We start from the raw sequence: 19,426 nt of genomic DNA, 5'->3' as shown, positions 1-19,426 counted from the left end.
ATTATGTTGAAAAAAAGTGCTGAGAGTGGCCAGGGGCCATTTGGCAATGTCTATAGGGATTTTCATTGGACACAGGTGGAGGAGTGCTACTGGCAGCCGTAAGATCAAGGCCAGGAATGCTTCTTCCCAGCTTACAGTACACGGGACAGCCCCCTATAGCAAAGAATTACCCTACCCAAAATAGCAATTATGCTGAAGCTGAGAAATCCTTCTCTGCCTGGCTGACTGGCTGGCTGGATGTTTGAAGGCACTTCAAACTCACACTTTTGTTTTTTGAGATAGAGTCTTTCTCTTTCGCCCAGGCAGGAGTGCCATGGTGCAGTGGCGTGATCTTGGCTCACTGTAACCTCTGTCCGCCTCCCGGATTCAAGTGATTCTCCTGCCTCAGCCTCCCTCATAGCTGGGATTACAGGTGCCCACCACCACGCCTGGCCGATTTTTGTATTTCTGATAGAGATGAGGTTTCACCATGTTGGCCAGGCTGGTCTCAAACTCCTGACCTTAGGTGATCCGCATGCCTCTGCCTCCGCCTCCGCCTCCCAAAGTGTTGGGATTACAGGCATGAGCTACTGTGCCCGGCCATCCCAGCCTGTCTGAAGCAGGTCATTATCACATTTTTCTCCATCTCTTTTTCTCTCCCCCATCTATATGTATAGCTTTTTTTGTTTTGTTTTGTTTTGAGACAGTGTCTTGCTCTGTTGCCCAGGCTGGAGTGCAGTGGTGCAATCTCGGCTCACTGCAACCTCCACCTCCTGGGTTTAAGTGATTCTCCTGCCTCAGCCTCCCGAGTAGCTGGGACTACAGGTGCACACCACCACGCCCGGCTAAGTTTTGTATTTTTAGTAGAGACAGGGTTTCACCGTATTGGCCAGACTGGTCTTGAACTCCTGACCTCACGATCCGGCCGCCTCCCAAAGTGCTGGGATTACAGGTGTGAGCCACCGTGCCCAGCCTAGTTGTTTTTGTTTTTTTGATCATAGCGATCCTAATGGGTGTGAGGTGAGATCTTGTTGTGGTTGTAGGAATTGTTTTTTATTCTAGAACTCAGCCTTTTATTCTCTAATAGCTGTACTCCCAGTTCTTCAGCGTTTCCCTTTCCCCCCAAACCACATGTCTTTTTCCGCATTGCCCGCAGGCTTGGTGAAATGTGCTGGCAGCGCAAAGGGGACTGAGTCAGCAGCCACAGCCAAGAAGGTGTCCACGGGAGGACATAAATGCACCCCAGCCTCCTAAATAGAAGAGGCTTATTCTTGAAGAATGGTCCTGCCGGGGCCGAGGGCTGGAGCAAGGCACTCCAGACTCAGGCCACTGTGGCTTAGAGCCCGGGTGGATATGCGTGGCTGTGGGGAATGAGAATGAATGTGGGTCTGCCTGCCGGGCCATGGGGTAGACGGGCAGGGAGGAGAACTCCAGGGCCTTCACTGTCACAGGGGCAGAATGATTTGATCCTGTGGCTGCTGGGGCTTCTGACTAGTGGTAATTGATAGAATGACACAGCCAAATTTGCCTTTAGGAAAAATCACTGACAGCAGTAGTTTTTGGCAAGACCAGAGACAGGGACACTGGATGGAAGAGAACGCCAGCGGCAGCAGTAGAGGAGGTTTCTTCAACGGTATTAGAGGGCTAGGCATGAGGGCTCACGCCTGTAATCCTAGCACTTTGGGAGGCCGAGGCAGGTGGATCACAAGGTCAGGAGCTCGAGACCAGCCTGGCCAACGTGGTGAAACGTCATCTCTACTAAAATACAAAAATTAGCCGGGCGTGGTGGCGCGTGCCTGTAATCCCAGCTACACAGGAAGCTGAGGCAGGAGAATCGCTTGAACCCAGCAGGCAGAGGTTGCAGTGAGCTGAGATAATGCCATTGCACTCCAGCCTGGGTGACAGAGCGAGACTCTCTCTCTGAAAAGGAACAACAACAAAAAGCTATTAGAGAAGTTGCACGGACAGCGCCTGGACAGTTGAGGAGGTGAGAGGAAGAATGGGTTGGAGGAGCAGCATGCGCCAGCAGGGGGAGCTGTGGACCAGCAATGGGTTGGTGCCTAGGTTATGGCGAGAACAGTGGCTAGTGGATGTTGATACAGCTCAGGACCGGTGTGGGAGCATGGCCAGGACCAGCAGTGAGCCTATGGGGACGAGATCCTCTGGTCTAGTGAAAGTGTGGTTGCAAGGACAGGGGGAGAACGGTGCTGTCCTGCTGGGGAAGCCAGGCCAAGGAGGGATGCTTGTATTGCTGCTCTGGAACCAGAGGCATTCTTGTCAGAAGCGAGGCGGTGATGCAAAAGTGTGGCAGCTGAGCCTTGGATCGGGCCCTTCCCCAAGGGTTCGTGGATGTGTGTGTGGCATACCTTGGCCCCATCTTCTGTCCCATAATCCTGCTGTTTTCATGCGTCTATTCTTAATAGACAAACTTTAGAATTGGTTTGTCAAATGCTTAATAAGAAGCCTCTGCAGACTTTGATTGGAATTGTGTTCAATTTATGGATTAATTTAAGAGGTTTTTGTCTCCTCACACATAAAAGTTCTATCATCCAGGAACGTATATCTCCATGGATTTACATCCTTTTGCCAAGTTGTGTGCTTAGTCCATAGCTTTCTGACCTTTCTTAGTCCCTACCTTTCTATGTGGCCTTAGTTCACCTTAGGTAGGTGATGGTTTTTGTTACTTTTGTGAATAGAATTTTTAAAATTAAATTTAATTATCTCAAAAACCCAAGGAGAAAGTTTTAGGAAGGCAGGCCATGGTCACTCTCCAGCTTGTCATGAGTCGGGTGAGACTGAAAGCTCACCGTAGAGAGGTTTCTGGCCCGTGGCCCCTGCTGTCTGCTGTCACATGGCCCTGACATTCACCTGATAGGCCTTGTTCTTGTTGTCCCTCAGACTTTGTCGCCTTTACCACTCCCAGTGGCAGCTCCTGCAACCTATGCTTTCTTCGCATTTGCTCCTGTTCTCCCAGCTGCTCACTCATCTCACTCACGTCTTTGTTCCTTAGACCCTGGCCATCTGCATTTCTCTTCTGCTGCTTAGATTCCTTTTCTGTTTGTTTTTGGAGATAGGGTCTTGCTCTGTCACCCAGGCTGGAGTTCAGTGGTGTGATCATGGCTCACTGCAGCCTCGATCTGTAGGCCTCAAGTGATCCTCTTGCCTCAGCCTTCTGAGTCTCTGGGACTACAGGCACATACCACCACCCCTGGCTAACTGCCTCTTATATTCCGAACTGCTTGAGGCCAAGGACCAGGTCTTGTCTCTCCTGATGATGCTCAGGTGGCCCAACATGTTGCTGTATACATGCTAGAGACTTAGGCAATGTTTAATTTATATTTTCTGTAGAAAAGCATGAAGCTATAACACATTTAAAATCATATTTTTGTATAAATAGCTTTAACATTTCAAATTTCTCTAGAATGTATTCCTAACATAGGATTCTTATATTCTTTTTTTTTTTTTTTTTTTTGAGACAGAGTTTCGCTGGAGGTTTGCTCTTGTTGCCCAGGCTGGAGTGCAATGGTGCAATCTCGGCTCACCGCAACCTCTGCCTCCCGGCTTCAAGCGATTCTCCTGCCTCAGCCTCCCGAGTAGCTGGAATTACAGGCATGCACCACCATGCCTGGCTAATTTTGTGTTTTTAATAGAGACAGGGTTTCTCCATATTGGTCAGGTTGGTCTCAAACTCCTGACCTCAGGTGATCCGCCCACCTCGGCCTCCCAAAGTGCTGGGATTACATGCATGAGCCACCGCGCCCAGCCTTCAGGATTCTTATATTCTTATATATAACTTTTTATAACAGAAGTTATATCTGTATCATGGTGTGGGCTACACAGGTTTGTTGTTTTTTTTTTTTGTGTGGAGTCTCTATTGCCCAGGCTGGAGTGCAGCAGCACCATCTCAGCTCACTGCAACCACTGCCTCCCGGGTTCAAGCGATTCTCCTGTCTCAGCCCCCTGAGTAGCTGGGATTACAGGTGCCCACCACCATGCCCGGCTAATTTTTGTGTTTTTAGTATGATGGGGTTTTGTCATGTTGGCCAGGCTGGTCTCCAACTCCTGACCTCAAGTAATCCACCTGCCTGGGCCTCCCAGAGTGCTGGGATTACAGGTGTGAGCCACTGTGCCCGTCCGGCTACGTGTTTTTTTTTCTTTTCTTTCCTTTTTTTTTGAGACAGAGTCTTGCTCTGTCGCCCAGGCTGGAGTGCAGTGACATGATCTCGGCTCACTGCAAGCTCCGCCTCCCGGGTTCACGCCATTCTCCTGCCTCAGCCTCCCAAGTAGCTGGGACTACAGGCACTCGCCACCACGCCTGGCTAATTTTTTTGTATTTTTAGTAGAGACAGGGTTTCACCGTGTTGGCCAGGATGGTCTCAATATCCTGACGTCATGATCCACCTGTCTCGGCCTCCCAAAGTGCTGGGATTACAGGCATGAGCCACCGCACTTGGCCCTACGTACTTTTTAATTGCTGTATTTACTGAAGCTTGCTAGATTATTATGTGAATGTATCTTCTTGGGCTCAGTGCGGTGGCTCATGCCTGTAATCCTAGCACTTTGGGAGGCCAAGGTGGGCGGATCACTTGGGTCCAGGAGTTCAAGACCATCCTGGGCAACATGGTGAAGCCCTGTTGCCACAAAAATTTGCTAGGCGTGGTGGTGCATGCCTTTGGTCCCAGTTACTTTGGGGGCTGAGGTGGGAGGGTCACCTGAGCCGAGGAGGCAGAGGTTGTAGTGAGCCATGATTGTGCCACTGCACTCCAGTCTGGGTGACAGAGTGAGACCCTGTGTCAAAAAAACAAAAAACAAACAGTATCTTCTGCTTATCCATTGCCATGTGGGGTTATTTGTTTGTATCAAAGCTAGGCATCTTTCGGTGTTCCATGCCCAATTCTGGACTAGGGCTGAAGTGGGTAAACAGATGAAAAACTATGGCTCCACAACACAAGGGACTTAACGGTGTAGCTGGACACGGGCCAGGCCGACTGAGGTGTAAAGATGGTATGAATCGTTAAAACGTCCCTTTTCCCCTCCAGGGTTGGGGTCTGCTGGGTCCCCGGAATGAGTTGTTTGACGCAGCCAAATACCGAGTGCTAGCTGATCGCTTTGGCTCCCCTGCCGACAGCTGGTGGCGTCCGGAACCCACCATGCCCCCTACTTCCTGGCGGCAGCTGAATCCGGAGAGCATTCGGCCAGGGGGACCTGGGGGCCTATCCCGCTCTTTGGGCCGGGAAGAAGAGGAGGATGAGGAGGAAGAGCTAGAAGAAGGGACCATAGATGTTACCGACTTCTTGTCCATGACCCAGCAGGATTCCCACGCCCCACTCAGGGACTCAAGGTACAGATGGGGAATGGGGATGCAGCGGAGGCTGGCTGTGCCTTGACACGGGGATGGGCGAATGTTCTCTGCTAGCTTTCTCTGAGATGGGAGCGCCCCTGCCTCACATTTCGGCCTGTGTGCCCCGTCACTCAGTGTGTGTCTGCCCATTCTTGGGGGACAGCCAGCTGTGGTCTTCTGTGTGGCTGGGCTTTCGCAGAACAGCAGCACGGAGGCCCTGCTCTCTGCTGTCTTATCTGTGTGAGGGAATGGAGGGAGCAGTCCCCATGCAGTGTGGCTGTGGGAGGAGCAGAGACACCCGGTTTCCCATCCATTTCATGCCTTCTGGCCTTCTGGCTCCCTGCTGCAGCGCAGCGTCCTCAGCCCTACATCGCAGAGCCTCAGGGAAATTGGTCCAGGAAGAGAGAGAATTCTTTCAGTTAAACTTTTGGTCCTCCCAGGGGGAGTTCCTTTGAGATGACAGATGACGACAGTGCCATTAGGGCTCTGACCCAGTTTCCACTTCCCAAGAACCTTCTGGCCAAGGTGATTCAGATTGCAACGTCATCCTCCACAGCTAAGGTGAGTTGGGTCTCCTAGAAGTGTGTGTGGGGGCCGTTTACTTGGTCATGTCTAGTGTTCCCTAAAGGCAGTATTAGAGAGGGCCGAGGGGGTGTGTTCCTCCAGCCCAAACCTAGGCCAGGTGGAGGAACTCCGGCTTGGTAAGAAAAGCAGCAGGTGTGACAAAATGGAGGTCAAGTCTCAGCAGCACAGGGAGTGGGCTTGGGGGCCGCAGGAGCAGAAGACCCATACCTCTTCTGGGCGATGGATTGTCAGTGGGGAGGGGTTACAGGTGTGGGTCTTGGTGAGGTAGGAATTTCTGTCTTGCTACCAGGCGAAGGGGCTTTGGTTAAGCAGAGCTTCTGTCCAGGTGCAGGGCCTTTTTGCTCCCGCAGGGTGTGCCTTGTTTTTAGCTCATGCTGACAGCTTCAACCCACAGCTGCCACGACGTTGCCAAGATGACAGTGGGCTAGGAGGGCAGGTGGTGGCATTGCCCAAGCACTGTCTTCTGCAGTGGAAGTCGAGGTATAGCAGGAGAAGCGAGCCTGGGACTAGGGTGCCTGAGCCCATGGGCCTGCTCCTGGCTATGCAGCAGCACCTCTAGCATGGCTCACGCCTGGCACCTGCTGAGACGGTGGCTCATTCTGTCTCTGGGCTCCTTGGCATTCTGAGAATGCCCCAAGTCTCTTCCCATTCCCTACATTTCTGTAACCATCTCTCTTGCCTTCCGTGTAGAACCTCATGCAGTTCCATACTGTGGGCACCAAGACCAAGCTGTCTACACTCACCCTGCTCTGGCCCTGCCCCATGACCTTTGTTGCCAAAGGGCGCCGCAAAGCAGAGGCTGAGAATAAGGCGGCAGCCTTGGCCTGCAAGAAACTGAAGGTGAGTCTAGGAGGGTCCTAGGTGTGGTGCATGAGAATGTCTTGAAGCTCCCCTCTGCCAGTGGCAAATGGGTCCCATTTTCTAGGAAATGAAACCACCACAGCAGGCCTTTTGCCTGGCACAAAGACAGCTGGTATGCAGACCTCGCTTGTAGGCCCTGTGGCTGTTGCCACGGCTTTCCCAGAGGCCCTGTGGAGATACTTTGCCTGTGACCCAGCATTTTCCACACTATTGGCCTGAACCTGGTGAGGCCAGGAGGAAACTTGCTCATTGTTCTGAATAGTGTGAAGCCGGGGGAACTGGGCCTGTTTTGAGAGGCAGACCTGGTGTCCAGTATGATCCTGATAACCCGGGTTTTGTGGGCAGAATGAATAATGTGACTTGTGACTGCAGTGACGATTGAGGAAGCAGTCAGCTTCAAGGTAGAGACAGTGTGGCAGATAGCTGGCAGTTCTCTTTTTTTTGAGACAGGGTCTCTGTGGCCTAGGCTGGAGTATAGTGGCACGATCATGGCTCACTGCAGCCTCGACCTCCCAGGCTTAAGCGATCCTTTCACCTCAGCCTCCTGCATAGCTGGGACCATAGGTATGCACCACCACTCCCAGCTAATTTTTAAACATTTTTTGTAGAGACAAGGGTCTCACTGTGTTGCCAAGGCTGGTCTTAAAATCTTGGGCTCAATCAGTCTTTCTACCTTCACTTCCTAAAGTGTTGGGATTGCAGGTGTGAGCCACCGCTCCTGGCCATGGCCGTTCTCTTGAAAGGGGCTGGTGGAGTTAGCTGATGGCACAGTAGTGGGAGGGAGTTGGGATTGTGTCTGACTGCCTGAGGAGTTCGTAATCTCAACCCATGTTGGTGGAGGTTTAGTTTGCAGAACAAGACAGAAATGGGCCTGCTTTACTCTGAACGGTCAGGTGCACCATTTCATGGGTACAGTTGGCTCTGGGAACCATGTTTTAGTTACAGCTGATGGTGACAGGTAACAAGAACCTGGAGAAAGACGAGGAAGAGGGGACAGGCAAGTGGTGAGATAAAGAGGGCACAGATGTGCTACCTGTGACTCGAGGGCAGAACAAGGATTGAGTAGAACTCGAGGTATCTGAGCTTTGGCCTGACGCACACGCACTGTGAGCAGAAGCACCTTGGCATGGTAGGTGCTTGTCTGGGAAGGAGCAAGCTTGTCTGGGAAGGAGGGCCATTTGTCAGTGAGGCTGGTGGGTAAAACCCATGAAGTCTGTGGAGAGGGCGGAAGCCTGTTCCTGCAGCAGGGTGCTTGTGTTGGCACCTCCTGTGGTACGGGGACCAGATTCCTGTCCTTTAGGTCCTTATAGCTGATGGTGCCAGCATGCCCAGAGGCAGGGGGTTGGCCCCTGTTGGGGGAAGACTTCTTTAAGGAGGTAATGTTTGATCTGGGCTCCGAAGGGTGAGCAGAGTCCAGCCATTAGAGGTGACAGGAACACAAGACTAGTTTTACCTGTGTGCCTGAAGTATTGGAATGCCATGTTTTATCTCTGGTGAGGTGGCTTTAGGTATGTAGGGAGGTAAGACACAGTGTTTTCCTTCCAGTAGCTTGTTTGATCAAGTTGCATTATAATCGATATTTACAGGAAATTCCACGTGCGTCTGTATATGATGGGGTCACAGATGGGTCAGGTGCCATGTAGGGACTGGGAGGCGGGATGGAAGGATTGGGGGAGGAAGGCTTTGATGAGGCAGCAAAGGAAGAGGGAGTCTGTGGGGTGCGTTCTAGCATTGAGGGCCTGGCCTGGCTGGTCTGAGAGTATATGTCGGGAATTCACAGAGGTGACAGTGGCCTATTGTGGTATTGGGGGGGCTCTAGCCGCACAGCGAGCAGTTTCTCCTCAGGGCCTTCTCCAGACCTAGGGCTGTTCTGCTGTGACATGTCAGGTTTAGCTTTTCTTGAATTAACTTTATTATTATTTTCTTTGAGACAGAGTCTCGCTCTGTCACCCAGGCTGGAGTGCACCGTCACGATCTCGGCTCACTGCAACCTCTGTCTCCAGAGTTCAGGCGATTCTCGTGCCTCAGCCTCCCTAGTAGCTGGGACTATAGGTGCCGGCCCACCCGCCTGGCTAATTTTTGTATTTTTAGTAGAGACGGGGTTTCACCATGTTAGCCAGGCTGGTCTTGAACCCCTGACGTCAGGTGATTTGCCCGCCTCGGCCTCCCAAAGTGCTGGGATTACTGGTGTGAGCCACCGCGCCAGGCCTGAATTAACTTTAGTTCATTTTTTAAAACGTTTATTTTGGTAAGTTTGCATTTTCCTAGTTCATAATTTCTCCCTCCATCACCATGTCAGCCAAAATCCAAAATCTCTTAGAGATTACTTGGCACAGCTTCTGCCTTGGAGCTCCTGAGCTTGTCTGGGCTGGTTTTTGGGGAGCCCCAGAGCATAAACTGAGTCTTGCATGTCCCCCTGCAGAGCCTGGGCCTGGTGGACAGGAACAACGAACCGCTTACACACGCCATGTATAACCTGGCCTCTTTGCGTGAGCTGGGTGAGACCCAGCGCCGACCGTGCACCATCCAGGTGCCCGAACCCATCCTCCGCAAGATAGAGACCTTCCTGAACCATGTAAGAGGCCCTGCATCCCTCACCACCCCCTGCTCCCTGTAGTCTGCCTCCATCTCTCCAGACTGAAGGCCTCCACCTGCGACAGGCAGTAGTACCTCCCCATTGTCTTCACTGAGATTGGGGCCTGGGAGCCCCGTGGCCTGAGCAGCCCAGTCTTGCCCACAAGGATCCCGGGGCAGTCATGGACTAAATTAATCCTCTGCCCAGCGGGTTGGGCCACAACATCTGACCCAGGCGAATCCTGCAGAGTGGCTGGTTGTGTGTGAATGAGGAATTTCTTTTTCATTGTTTTGCTTGCCTCCCTGCCCTCCAGTACCCTGTGGAGAGTTCATGGATCACCCCAGAACTCCGGCTGCAGAGTGATGACATCTTGCCCTTGGGCAAGGACTCAGGGCCTCTGAGTGACCCTATCACAGGCAAGCCCTATGTGCCCCTGTTGGAAGCAGAGGAGGTACGTCTCAGCCAGAGTCTGCTAGAACTGTGGCGGCGGCGAGGGCCGGTCTGGCAGGAGGCCCCCCAGCTACCTGTGGACCCACATCGGGACACCATCCTCAATGCCATTGAGCAGCACCCAGTGGTGGTCATCTCTGGGGACACGGGCTGTGGGAAGACCACGCGCATCCCCCAGCTGTTGCTGGAACGCTATGTGACCGAGGGCCGCGGTGCCCGCTGCAATGTGATCATCACCCAACCTCGCCGCATCTCTGCTGTGTCTGTGGCACAGCGGGTCAGCCATGAACTGGGCCCCTCTCTGCGGCGGAATGTGGGCTTCCAGGTGCGGTTGGAAAGTAAGCCCCCAGCCCGAGGCGGGGCCCTGCTCTTCTGCACTGTGGGTATCCTGCTGCGTAAGCTGCAGAGCAACCCCAGCCTGGAGGGCGTGAGCCATGTCATCGTGGATGAGGTGCATGAGCGGGATGTGAACACAGACTTTCTGCTGATCCTGCTCAAGGGCCTGCAGCGGCTCAACCCGGCCCTGCGGCTGGTGCTCATGAGTGCCACAGGGGACAATGAGCGCTTCTCCCGATACTTTGGTGGCTGCCCCGTCATCAAGGTGCCTGGCTTCATGTACCCAGTCAAGGAGCACTACCTGGAGGACATCCTGGCCAAGTTGGGCAAGCACCAGTACCTGCACCGGCACCGGCACCATGAGGTGAGGGACACCCCCATCCCACCCGAGGCTCCTGGCCTTTCCTCCGTGGATGCCCCTCCTCCCTGGCCCTGGGGCTTGGTGGCCTGGGGCAAGTTACCCTCCCCAATCCTCGGTTTCCTTGATAGAAACTGGGGACTAACCCTGCCTGCGTGGCACGCATGTGAGGATTAGAGTTGATGTCAAGTGGCTCCGTCTCACTGAGTCAGGTGGCTGTGTCCTTGGCATGACCCCTTACCCCGGGGCTGTGACTGTGGCCTCTCTTCCCCCACCCCAGTCTGAGGATGAATGCGCACTCGATTTGGACCTTGTGACTGATCTGGTTCTGCACATCGATGCTCGTGGGGAACCAGGTGGGTGCCTCCCCATCTGTCCCATGCTAGCCCTGGCCACGTTTGCAGCAGCAGCTGGCTCATGCCCCAGGGCTCCTTTACAGGTGGGATCCTGTGCTTCCTGCCTGGGTGGCAGGAGATCAAAGGAGTGCAGCAGCGCCTCCAGGAGGCCTTGGGCATGCACGAGAGCAAGTACCTCATCCTGCCAGGTGAGAGCCCCGGCGGAGGGACCAGGGACCTTTGGAAACCAGCCTGACCTCTGTCCTAGGGAATGACCCAACTGGGACTCCCGGGGTCCTGGTTTCTGACCAAGCTGTGGCACTTTTCACTGGGCATAGTGTTTATCTGCGCCTGTTTCATCAAAATGGGGTCAAAATCCTTGCCCTGCCCACATTCCAGGGGGGAATTCTGGTGGAAGCAGTGCCCATAACCAGTGTGTGTCTTGCCCACCAGTGCACTCCAACATCCCCATGATGGATCAGAAGGCCATATTCCAGCAGCCTCCAGCTGGGGTGCGCAAGATTGTCTTGGCCACCAACATTGCTGAGACTTCCATCACAATCAATGACATTGTGCATGTGGTGGACAGTGGGCTGCACAAGGAAGAACGCTATGACCTGAAGACCAAGGTGGCGCCTACCTCCTGGGCCCGGCCAACCACTGGGGGAGGGACTTCGTTTCGAGGTGGTCCCCAGCCCAGATCTACCTTAGACCTGCTTTGTGTGTCTTCAGAAGGCCACGCTTGTGGGGTCTCAGTGTTCCTGACGTGGGGGGCTGGTGAGGGTTACTCAGGGAGTGGGGAAGCACTGAGGAAGTGGCATCTGTGTGCTGCTTACCTGCCCCCTCCTCCAGGTGTCCTGCCTGGAGACAGTGTGGGTGTCAAGAGCCAATGTGATCCAGCGCCGGGGCCGGGCGGGCCGCTGCCAGTCCGGCTTTGCCTACCACTTGTTCCCTCGAAGCCGGCTGGAGAAAATGGTCCCTTTCCAAGTGCCAGAGATCCTGCGCACACCTCTCGAGAACCTGGTGCTGCAAGCAAAAATCCACATGCCTGAGAAGACGGTGCGGCGGGGCGGGGCGGGGCGGGGCGGGGGCTGGCCTGGGGACCAGGCAGGTGGGAGGCAGGCTCATGGCGGGCTCTGGCTCTGTCATAGGCGGTGGAGTTCCTGTCCAAGGCTGTGGACAGTCCAAACATCAAGGCAGTGGACGAGGCTGTGATCTTGCTCCAGGAGATTGGTACGTTGGGGGCTGGGCTGGGCTGGGCTGGGGAGTGGCTCTCGAGGGTGGTACTGACAGCTGAGCCATTGCAGGGGTGCTGGACCAGCGAGAGTACCTGACCACCCTGGGGCAGCGCCTGGCTCACATCTCCACCGACCCCCGGCTGGCCAAGGCCATTGTGTTGGCTGCCATCTTCCGTTGCCTGCACCCACTACTGGTGGTCGTTTCCTGCCTCACCCGGGACCCCTTCAGCAGCAGCCTACAGAACCGGGCAGAGGTGGACAAGGTCAGTCCTGGTTCCTTCCTGGAGCTGTCCACCCCCTGCTGTTTGAGGGGGCGTTGTCTAGCCCCTGCCTGTGACCCGGCTGCCCTCTTCTTCCCTCCCAGGTGAAAGCACTGTTGAGCCACGACAGCGGCAGTGACCACCTGGCCTTTGTGCGGGCTGTCGCCGGCTGGGAGGAGGTGCTGCGTTGGCAGGACCGCAGCTCCCGGGAGAATTACCTGGAGGAAAACCTGCTCTACGCACCCAGCCTGCGCTTCATCCACGGTCAGCTGGGCCCACACCTGCTCTCCTGAGCCCCTCCCACCCCCACTGAGCTTCTGTCACCCCCAGCCTGTGGCTAGGGGCTGTAGGTTCACTGCACTTTCTGTCTCCCTAGGACTCATCAAGCAGTTCTCAGAGAACATTTATGAGGCCTTCCTGGTGGGGAAGCCCTCGGACTGCACCCTGGCCTCCGCCCAGTGCAACGAGTATAGTGAGGAGGAGGAGCTGGTGAAGGGCGTGCTGATGGCCGGCCTCTACCCCAACCTCATCCAGGTGTTGCCTCTGGGAGGGAGTGGAGTTCACCAGGTCCCAGCCTCTTTCCCTGTCTGCAGCTCCTTGCTCAGCCCCACCCGTCTTTTCCTCCATCCCTGCAGGTGAGGCAGGGCAAAGTCACCCGGCAGGGGAAGTTCAAGCCCAACAGCGTCACATATAGGACCAAATCAGGCAACATCCTGCTGCACAAGTCGACCATTAACAGGTGAGGGCATGCAGGCCTGGATGGGGCAGCTGGGATGGTCCAAAAGGGTGGCCTCACCAGCCCTGTGTTCCCTAGGGAGGCCACACGGTTACGGAGCCGATGGCTGACGTATTTCATGGCAGTCAAGTCCAATGGCAGCGTCTTCGTCCGGGACTCCTCTCAGGTGCACCCGCTAGCTGTGCTGCTCCTGACCGACGGGGATGTGCACATCCGTGGTGGGTGCCTGCAGGCCTCCCGCCCACCCCGCTCTGCAGCTGCTCCTCCGGGGCCTGGCCTCACCACAGTTCCCCACCATCTTTTCCGTTCCCTCAGATGACGGGCGCCGGGCCACCATCTCACTGAGCGACAGTGACCTGCTGCGGCTGGAGGGTGACTCGCGTACCGTGCGGCTGCTGAAGGAGCTGCGGCGGGCCCTGGGCCGCATGGTGGAGAGGAGCCTGCGCAGCGAGCTGGCAGCACTTCCCCCCAGTGTACAGGAGGAGCACGGGCAGCTGCTTGCGCTACTGGCAGAGCTGCTGCGAGGACCCTGTGGCAGCTTTGATGTGCGCAAGGCAGCTGATGACTGAGCCCTGCTTCTGCTGGGGCTGTGTACAGAGTGCAAATGTTTATTTAAAATAAAGTTCTATTTATCCCTTGTGACCACTGCTGTCCACTAGGGGCTCCTCTCTCAGGGCCTCCATACACTGGGCCGTGGTTCCCCAAAGAGGAAGGAGGAAGGAAGGTAGGTAGAGAGAAGAGAGATGTTTATTGTTGGGGGACAGGGGCTGGCTGTGGCCCCAAGTCTTAAGAGAGAGAGAAGGGGGTTAGAACCTCCTCCCTTCGCCAAGAGCACGAAGCAGCCGTGCTGTTAACCAGCCCAGTCCCCTGGCACAGCTGCTGCTCTGGGTACCCACCACAGGAAGCCTGTCAGAACTGTCACTGTCCTTGTAGTTTTGGACAGTAAGTAAGTAAGTAAGTAAGTGTCAAGTAGCCCTTTATCAGGCAGACTGGGGGAAGAGTTCCGCAGGTAGCAGAGGCCCAGGGCTATGTGGCACAGTGGTCCTTCCCGTGTCCACATCCACAAGTTCACAGCCGAGGGGCTGAGCTGAGGGCAGGAGGATCAGGGAGGTAGATGCAGACCGAGACACAAGCACAGAGCCTGCGTGATGGGACATCAGGCAGCTTTATTTACTCTTAAAACTGTTACAACAGAATCACAGACTGACACAGGTAATGGCTGAGCCATAAGCAAATCGAGAAGTACAGAAATGTCCCACCCCAAACGGCTGCGGAGTACACATCACACAGGGCCTCTGGTCCCGGCCTTCTCAGGTGCTCTGGTGTGCAGGATCCTTCGAGGGAACTCTGACCACTCCTGCTGTCTACCTAGAGAACACTCCACTTGGGCCACCTACCCCCAACCCTTGGCCAAAGGAGTGAAAGGACCTGGAACCTGTCGTCAACCTCAGCATCCTCATGACCCCAGGACAGACGCAGTGGAGGCAGCAGGTACTCTGGGCCTGTGCTGTTGCCCCTGGGGTGTCTCCTGACTACCCAACCCTGTTTCCTTCCCACTTTCATCCCAGCAGGCCCTTCCTCCTGCTGACAAAACACTGGCTCCTTCGTGTTCTGGGCACAGCGGAAGTGTTCTGCACATGGTCTCTACGGAGGAAAGCTGGTCCCCCTGGCCCAGGCAGCACTTCCTCCGTGAGCCCCTACGGTTTCCTGGTGTGTGCTTGGGGAGCTAGGGACATGGTGTCAAACCTCCACAAGGCACTGCTACCTCAGAAAGCGGGAGGACCTGTCAGGCCCAGAACAGCCTCCCTGCACATGGAGATCAAATCTAAACCTAGGTCAAGACCCCTACCTTCTCCAGCTCCAAGGGATGCCAGGACCAGAGAAGGGCAGAGGTCAGGAGGGGGCCTGAGGAGGCCAAGTCTGGGGCAGCCTCCTCAGAGGCAAATCTACACTGCATCCAATCCCCCTCCAGAGAAGCCCTTGGAATCTCCCAGGCCATTTCACTACAAACTTATGTTTGAATCCTTTATTAGAAACCATGCAAACTTTAATACAAAAAATACAAGTGCAATAAGAATCTTTGTGTCAATACAGTTCCCGGGATTTCTCCTCACTGCAGCCATCCCAAAGCCTAGCTGGGATGCCCTCTGTGGGCCTCGCCTCTCCTCCCTCCCCTCTCCAGTTAGGGCATAAGGGAAGCAGATGGCCTTAGTCTCATGCCTTTTATTTTTAAATTTCCAGACCTGATTTCCTACTATCTGCATGAGGCTCCCCTGGACATGAGGGCTTGCATGTCCTAGGGTGCGGGTGCCGGCCTGAAGGAATTCCATCTCCTGGCCCTTTCTTGTTCTCCAGCCCTGGCTTTGTATCCTAGGGCTGACCACCAGATCCCAGGGAATGGGACAGAGATGCCAAAACCAGCCTCTTGGTTAGAAAAGAAAAGCAGCATACACACAACAAAATGGCAAAACCAACCAGTCCACGCTCCGAGAGCCCCTTGTGTGCCTGACCAGCTCACCAGCCACAGCCTCTGCACCCCTCTTCCCTGCCGCACCACCTCCAGGGCCCTAAACTGCCCACATCCTCCAGCGGGGGTGGCATAAGGATCTCTCCACCCTGTTCCCTGTAACACTTACTGAGGACTTTCATGTAGACATGGCTTCAACCTGCAGAACTATTTCGCCAGTTTTTAGATTATTAGAAAAAAATAAAAGGACAAAACAAAAATGTGATAGCAGCTAGGAGGGTATGTTAAGCATGGGGACAGGCAGCACTGACCCCCAACTTGGGGCAGGGCAGCAAGAAGGGCATGACACCACCTGCATGGGGGGGTGCATTTGTGGGGCCAAAGGGAGAGGCAGTGGCTTAAGCTCCACGGACAGCGTCCTGTCACCACTCGGAGTCCACCTCCACTCTTCCCTCTAGGTAGATCCAGGGAGGAGGGAGGGCATGTCAGTTTCTTTTGGGTTTGGACCAAAGAACCAAAGATGAGGGTGGAATCTGGTTCTCCTCTCCTAGATCCCAGCTTAGCCTCAACCACCCCAACCCCCTCCCACCCCAACCCCCTCCCAACCTCCTCCACGGAGCAGTGGCGCAGTGATGGGGCAAGACCAAAGCAGGGAGCTGGGCCCGGGCTGGGGAGTGAGAGGAAGTGTGGGGTGGGGCTGCTGCTGCCCCGGCACGCAAAGCAGGAGGGAAGGCGAGCCTAGCGGGCCGCCCAGCGTGGCGCCCAAGCGCTCACTGGTCTAGTGGACAGCCCGGGAAAGGGGGCCAAGGACCTGGGAGCCCGAGTTGGGGCCGCCAGGGAAGTGTGGGGGGCGGGAGACAATGTCGGCCCCGTGGTCGGTGCGGGCCCTGGCGTTTGCCCGGAACGTCAGCCTGTAGGTCTCAATCTGCAGTGACATGGGAGGAGGGAAGGGAGAGGGGAACAGGGGAGACAAGAGGGGAACACGGGGGAGACGGAAGACGAGACCAGAATGTCATCATTAGATGCCTGGAAAATAAAAGGTTACTTCGTTAAAATTTAGGCCACACTCTAGTCAAAAACAAAGGAGTTTCAATTTGCGGCCAGTGGCAGGGCCCCTGGCTGGCCCTTAGGCCGAGCCCAGCCACTTACTTGTCTCCTGGATCTGGCTGTCCAAGGTCTGGGCCTCCCTTTGGTCACCACCCCCTGACAGGGTGGGGTGGCCATTGAGGCCACTGGCTGAAGTGGGGGCGCCAGCTTCAGGCGCTGCCTCAGAGATGGCCGGCTCCTCCCCAGCAGGGGGACCCGGACACAGAGGAGCCTCGCTGCCACCGCCCTCAGTCTACAATGAAACAGTGGGGGAGACAGTGCAGGGTCAGTTGCAGGGGGGAGTGGGATGGGGTGATGGTGGTGGATTTCACACACAGCCCCCACCCGTGCTGTCCCGGCACCCACTGGCTCAAGGCACAGTCGCTTGGAGAATCCCAGGCAGGTGCCCCGGCCCCACCCACCCCACCTCACCTGGGAGACCGACTCCCGAGGGTCAGGAGTAGCTGGGCCAGTGACACACTCTCAGAGCCCCTCTGTGGCATGTGAGGCTCTGATGAAGCCTCTCTGAGGGCAGAGGTGCCAGGCCTCAGGCTGGTACCAAATAAGTAGCCATGACAATAGTGAGCAACAAGCCTGAAGGGTAGCCCCCCGAAGGGTGCAGCCCACCCTCCCAAACCCTCCCTGAACCCAGGCCACCCCCTGCACACAGAGTGGGGTCCTCAGTAGCTCCCGGGCAGCCCTGCCTGCACATCTGTCTGGTCAGGAACACAGGTGCTGAGGCCTTGTCTGTGCTGGGCACCATTCTGGGATCAGGGGTCCACGGGAGGCAGAAAGAAGGTGTCCAAGGAGGTATAACCCAGGGAGACTGTGGAGGCCTGGAGGGCTTCATAGGAGGAGGACATTTGGGGGACATGGAACACTCAGTGTGAGGAAGGCAGAGAAGAGAGAACAGCTGCAAGAGGCCACTGGGGAGCTGGAAAGCCTGTGTCACCAAACACCCAAAAAGTGACAAGGGAGAAGTGGTTTCTAATCGGCATAGCGAGAAATAGGCCTCGATTAAAAACAATAATTCCAGAACTAATAAAGAAAGGGATATAATATGAATAAGGAAAAGAACACAAAGCCCAGATGTGAATCCTGGTCCACACTCGCTCGCTGTGTCCTTGGACAAGAGACTAAAGCCAAGTTAACGCCCCACTGAGACGGGTGCGAGAACGGCATCCTCACTAGGTGTGGGGGGCACGAACTGAGAGCCTGTGGCAGCAAGGACCCCCCCGAGATGTTCCTGGAAGCTGATCAAGGCTTCAGTCAGAGCATCAGGAGAGGATGGGACAGGGGACAGGCTGGGCAGTGGCTGGCACTGGGGAGCAGAGATGGAAGGGAAAGCCCAGGGCAGTGGCTCCTGGCCCCTCTCCCCTGCGCACCTGAACCCGAGCAGCAGCAGCCATCCTTGTGCTCGGGGTCTGCAAGACGCCCCTCATGGGCCCCCCAACCACAGATGACATGGAACAAAGGACAGAGAGCATCTTGGCACACAAGAGGTCTCACAGTACTGTGGAAGGAGGAAGGGAGGAGAGAGGAGAGAGGGAAGGGAGAAGAGGCCCAGCCGGTCGCGAGGATGGGAACCTCTGCCACGAGCTCTGTCTCAGAGCCCTGCACAGGGAGGCCCCAGCCAGGCCCTGCAGAGGGAGGCCCCAGGCAGCCTGCTGTCACTGGCAGTTAAGAATGTGCTGTCCTGCTCCCAGCCCAGGAGCAGAGCCTGACATGGGGCGGGAACCCACATTCCCCTCGCGTGAGACAGCCGGGGAGAACTGTGTGGTGCAGAACCCCCGCTCGCCTGGGGGTGGTCTGTGTCCCAGCCCGTGGCCTTCTCAAGTGGCTGCATGGGCTGAATTAGGAAGGCCATGGCTTTCAGGAGCAAGGTTCTGCCTGCAGCTGACAGGTGAGGGGTGGCTGGATTGGGGCCTCTTCACTTCTGCCTCGGTCAGGACTGATGATACGCGATGGGAAAACAGCAATGATGTGGGTGAAGACATGGCTCCTGAAGAGACTGAGGGGCGGTGGCAGGTGCCTACCTGTGAGGACCCTGACCCTGGCTGCACAGTTCCCACCCTCCCCAGCTGTGTCTCTCCAGTGACCCACTCGTTACCTTCACGGCACCTCCTGCAGGTAGGTGGCCCACATTATCAAGGGATCCCACCTTGGCCTGGGCCTTCTCCTTGAAGTTCAACTTCTGACTTTCAATCTTGACATCTCCTCCACCTAGAACCACAAAGGAACTGGTCACCTAAGGTGGCAGAGGAATATCCCTGCAGGCAAAACCAGGACTAGTGATATGCCCAATCTAGAAATGAGAAAGATGTGACCTGCTTCTGGGTGGCAAACGAAGAACAGTGAACATGTTTGTCTAAAGAGGGCTTCTCTTATCACAGTGAGGCTAAGACAATCTCTCCGTCCAGCCAGTGGGAATACCTCCAAGAGAAGGAACGCCATCCCTTCCACCACCCCATGCCACCCCTTCCACCACCCCATGCCACAGCCACCAAGCTGCAGGCTAGGCTTGGGCAGGCCTGGGGCTCCGAGCACAGCCTCCAGGGCGAAGCCTCTGCTTCTCTACTCCGTGTGGGAATGCCCTCCCGCTAACTGGGCCATGCCGTGCTTCTCAGGCACAGCCTCACTGAATTCTCATGAATGCCCTGTCATCACGGCCACGGTCCCTGCTTCACAGCCGGTAAAACTGATGCTGCAAAAGAGAAGGGACTCACCCAGAGTTACCACCAATCTGTTGATTGACAGGGACAGGTTGTGAAAATTGAGCCCCTAACCGTATCACACTCAAGCAAAAAGAAGGAATGATA

The 19,426-nt window shown here is 55.5% G+C and overlaps 2 protein-coding genes across 57 annotated transcripts in view; one reads left to right on the top strand and one right to left on the bottom strand.

The window, feature by feature from the left end:
* DHX30 (DExH-box helicase 30) overlaps nucleotides 1-13,696 on the top strand; it is a 48,757-nt gene extending 35,061 nt beyond the window's left edge. For all 8 annotated transcript variants that reach the window (XM_055279109.2, XM_055279089.2, XM_055279116.2 and 5 more), the window contains 16 exons: nucleotides 5,019-5,320; nucleotides 5,761-5,881; nucleotides 6,596-6,745; nucleotides 9,189-9,341; nucleotides 9,655-10,491; nucleotides 10,766-10,841; nucleotides 10,925-11,029; nucleotides 11,274-11,449; nucleotides 11,673-11,879; nucleotides 11,972-12,053; nucleotides 12,128-12,321; nucleotides 12,423-12,582; nucleotides 12,695-12,852; nucleotides 12,954-13,057; nucleotides 13,133-13,272; nucleotides 13,370-13,696. In XM_055279109.2, the coding sequence (XP_055135084.1) occupies nucleotides 5,019-5,320; nucleotides 5,761-5,881; nucleotides 6,596-6,745; nucleotides 9,189-9,341; nucleotides 9,655-10,491; nucleotides 10,766-10,841; nucleotides 10,925-11,029; nucleotides 11,274-11,449; nucleotides 11,673-11,879; nucleotides 11,972-12,053; nucleotides 12,128-12,321; nucleotides 12,423-12,582; nucleotides 12,695-12,852; nucleotides 12,954-13,057; nucleotides 13,133-13,272; nucleotides 13,370-13,623 (3,219 nt within the window). In that variant the 3' untranslated portion in view covers nucleotides 13,624-13,696. The remainder of the gene's footprint in view (nucleotides 1-5,018; nucleotides 5,321-5,760; nucleotides 5,882-6,595; nucleotides 6,746-9,188; nucleotides 9,342-9,654; nucleotides 10,492-10,765; nucleotides 10,842-10,924; nucleotides 11,030-11,273; nucleotides 11,450-11,672; nucleotides 11,880-11,971; nucleotides 12,054-12,127; nucleotides 12,322-12,422; nucleotides 12,583-12,694; nucleotides 12,853-12,953; nucleotides 13,058-13,132; nucleotides 13,273-13,369) is intronic.
* A 504-nt stretch (nucleotides 13,697-14,200) lies between these two features.
* MAP4 (microtubule associated protein 4) overlaps nucleotides 14,201-19,426 on the bottom strand; it is a 245,094-nt gene continuing 239,868 nt past the window's right edge. For 33 of the 49 annotated variants that reach the window (XM_063609108.1, XM_063609091.1, XM_063609220.1 and 30 more), the window contains 3 exons: nucleotides 18,718-18,830; nucleotides 16,671-16,860; nucleotides 14,201-16,547 (listed from right to left, as the gene is read on the bottom strand). In XM_063609108.1, coding sequence (XP_063465178.1) covers nucleotides 16,540-16,547; nucleotides 16,671-16,860; nucleotides 18,718-18,830 — 311 coding nt within the window. In that variant the 3' untranslated portion in view covers nucleotides 14,201-16,539. Of the gene's footprint in view, nucleotides 16,861-18,717; nucleotides 18,831-19,426 lie in introns of all 49 variants that reach the window. The other 16 variants (XM_063609111.1, XM_063609132.1, XM_063609236.1 and 13 more) reach the window with 3 other exon arrangements.

The sequence above is a fragment of the Symphalangus syndactylus genome, chromosome 1 (genome assembly GCF_028878055.3).
Source record: "Symphalangus syndactylus isolate Jambi chromosome 1, NHGRI_mSymSyn1-v2.1_pri, whole genome shotgun sequence".
NCBI classification, from domain to species: domain Eukaryota; kingdom Metazoa; phylum Chordata; class Mammalia; order Primates; family Hylobatidae; genus Symphalangus; species Symphalangus syndactylus.
Note: the sequence above shows the minus strand (reverse complement) of the source record. Positions and strands in the feature narration are given on the sequence as shown.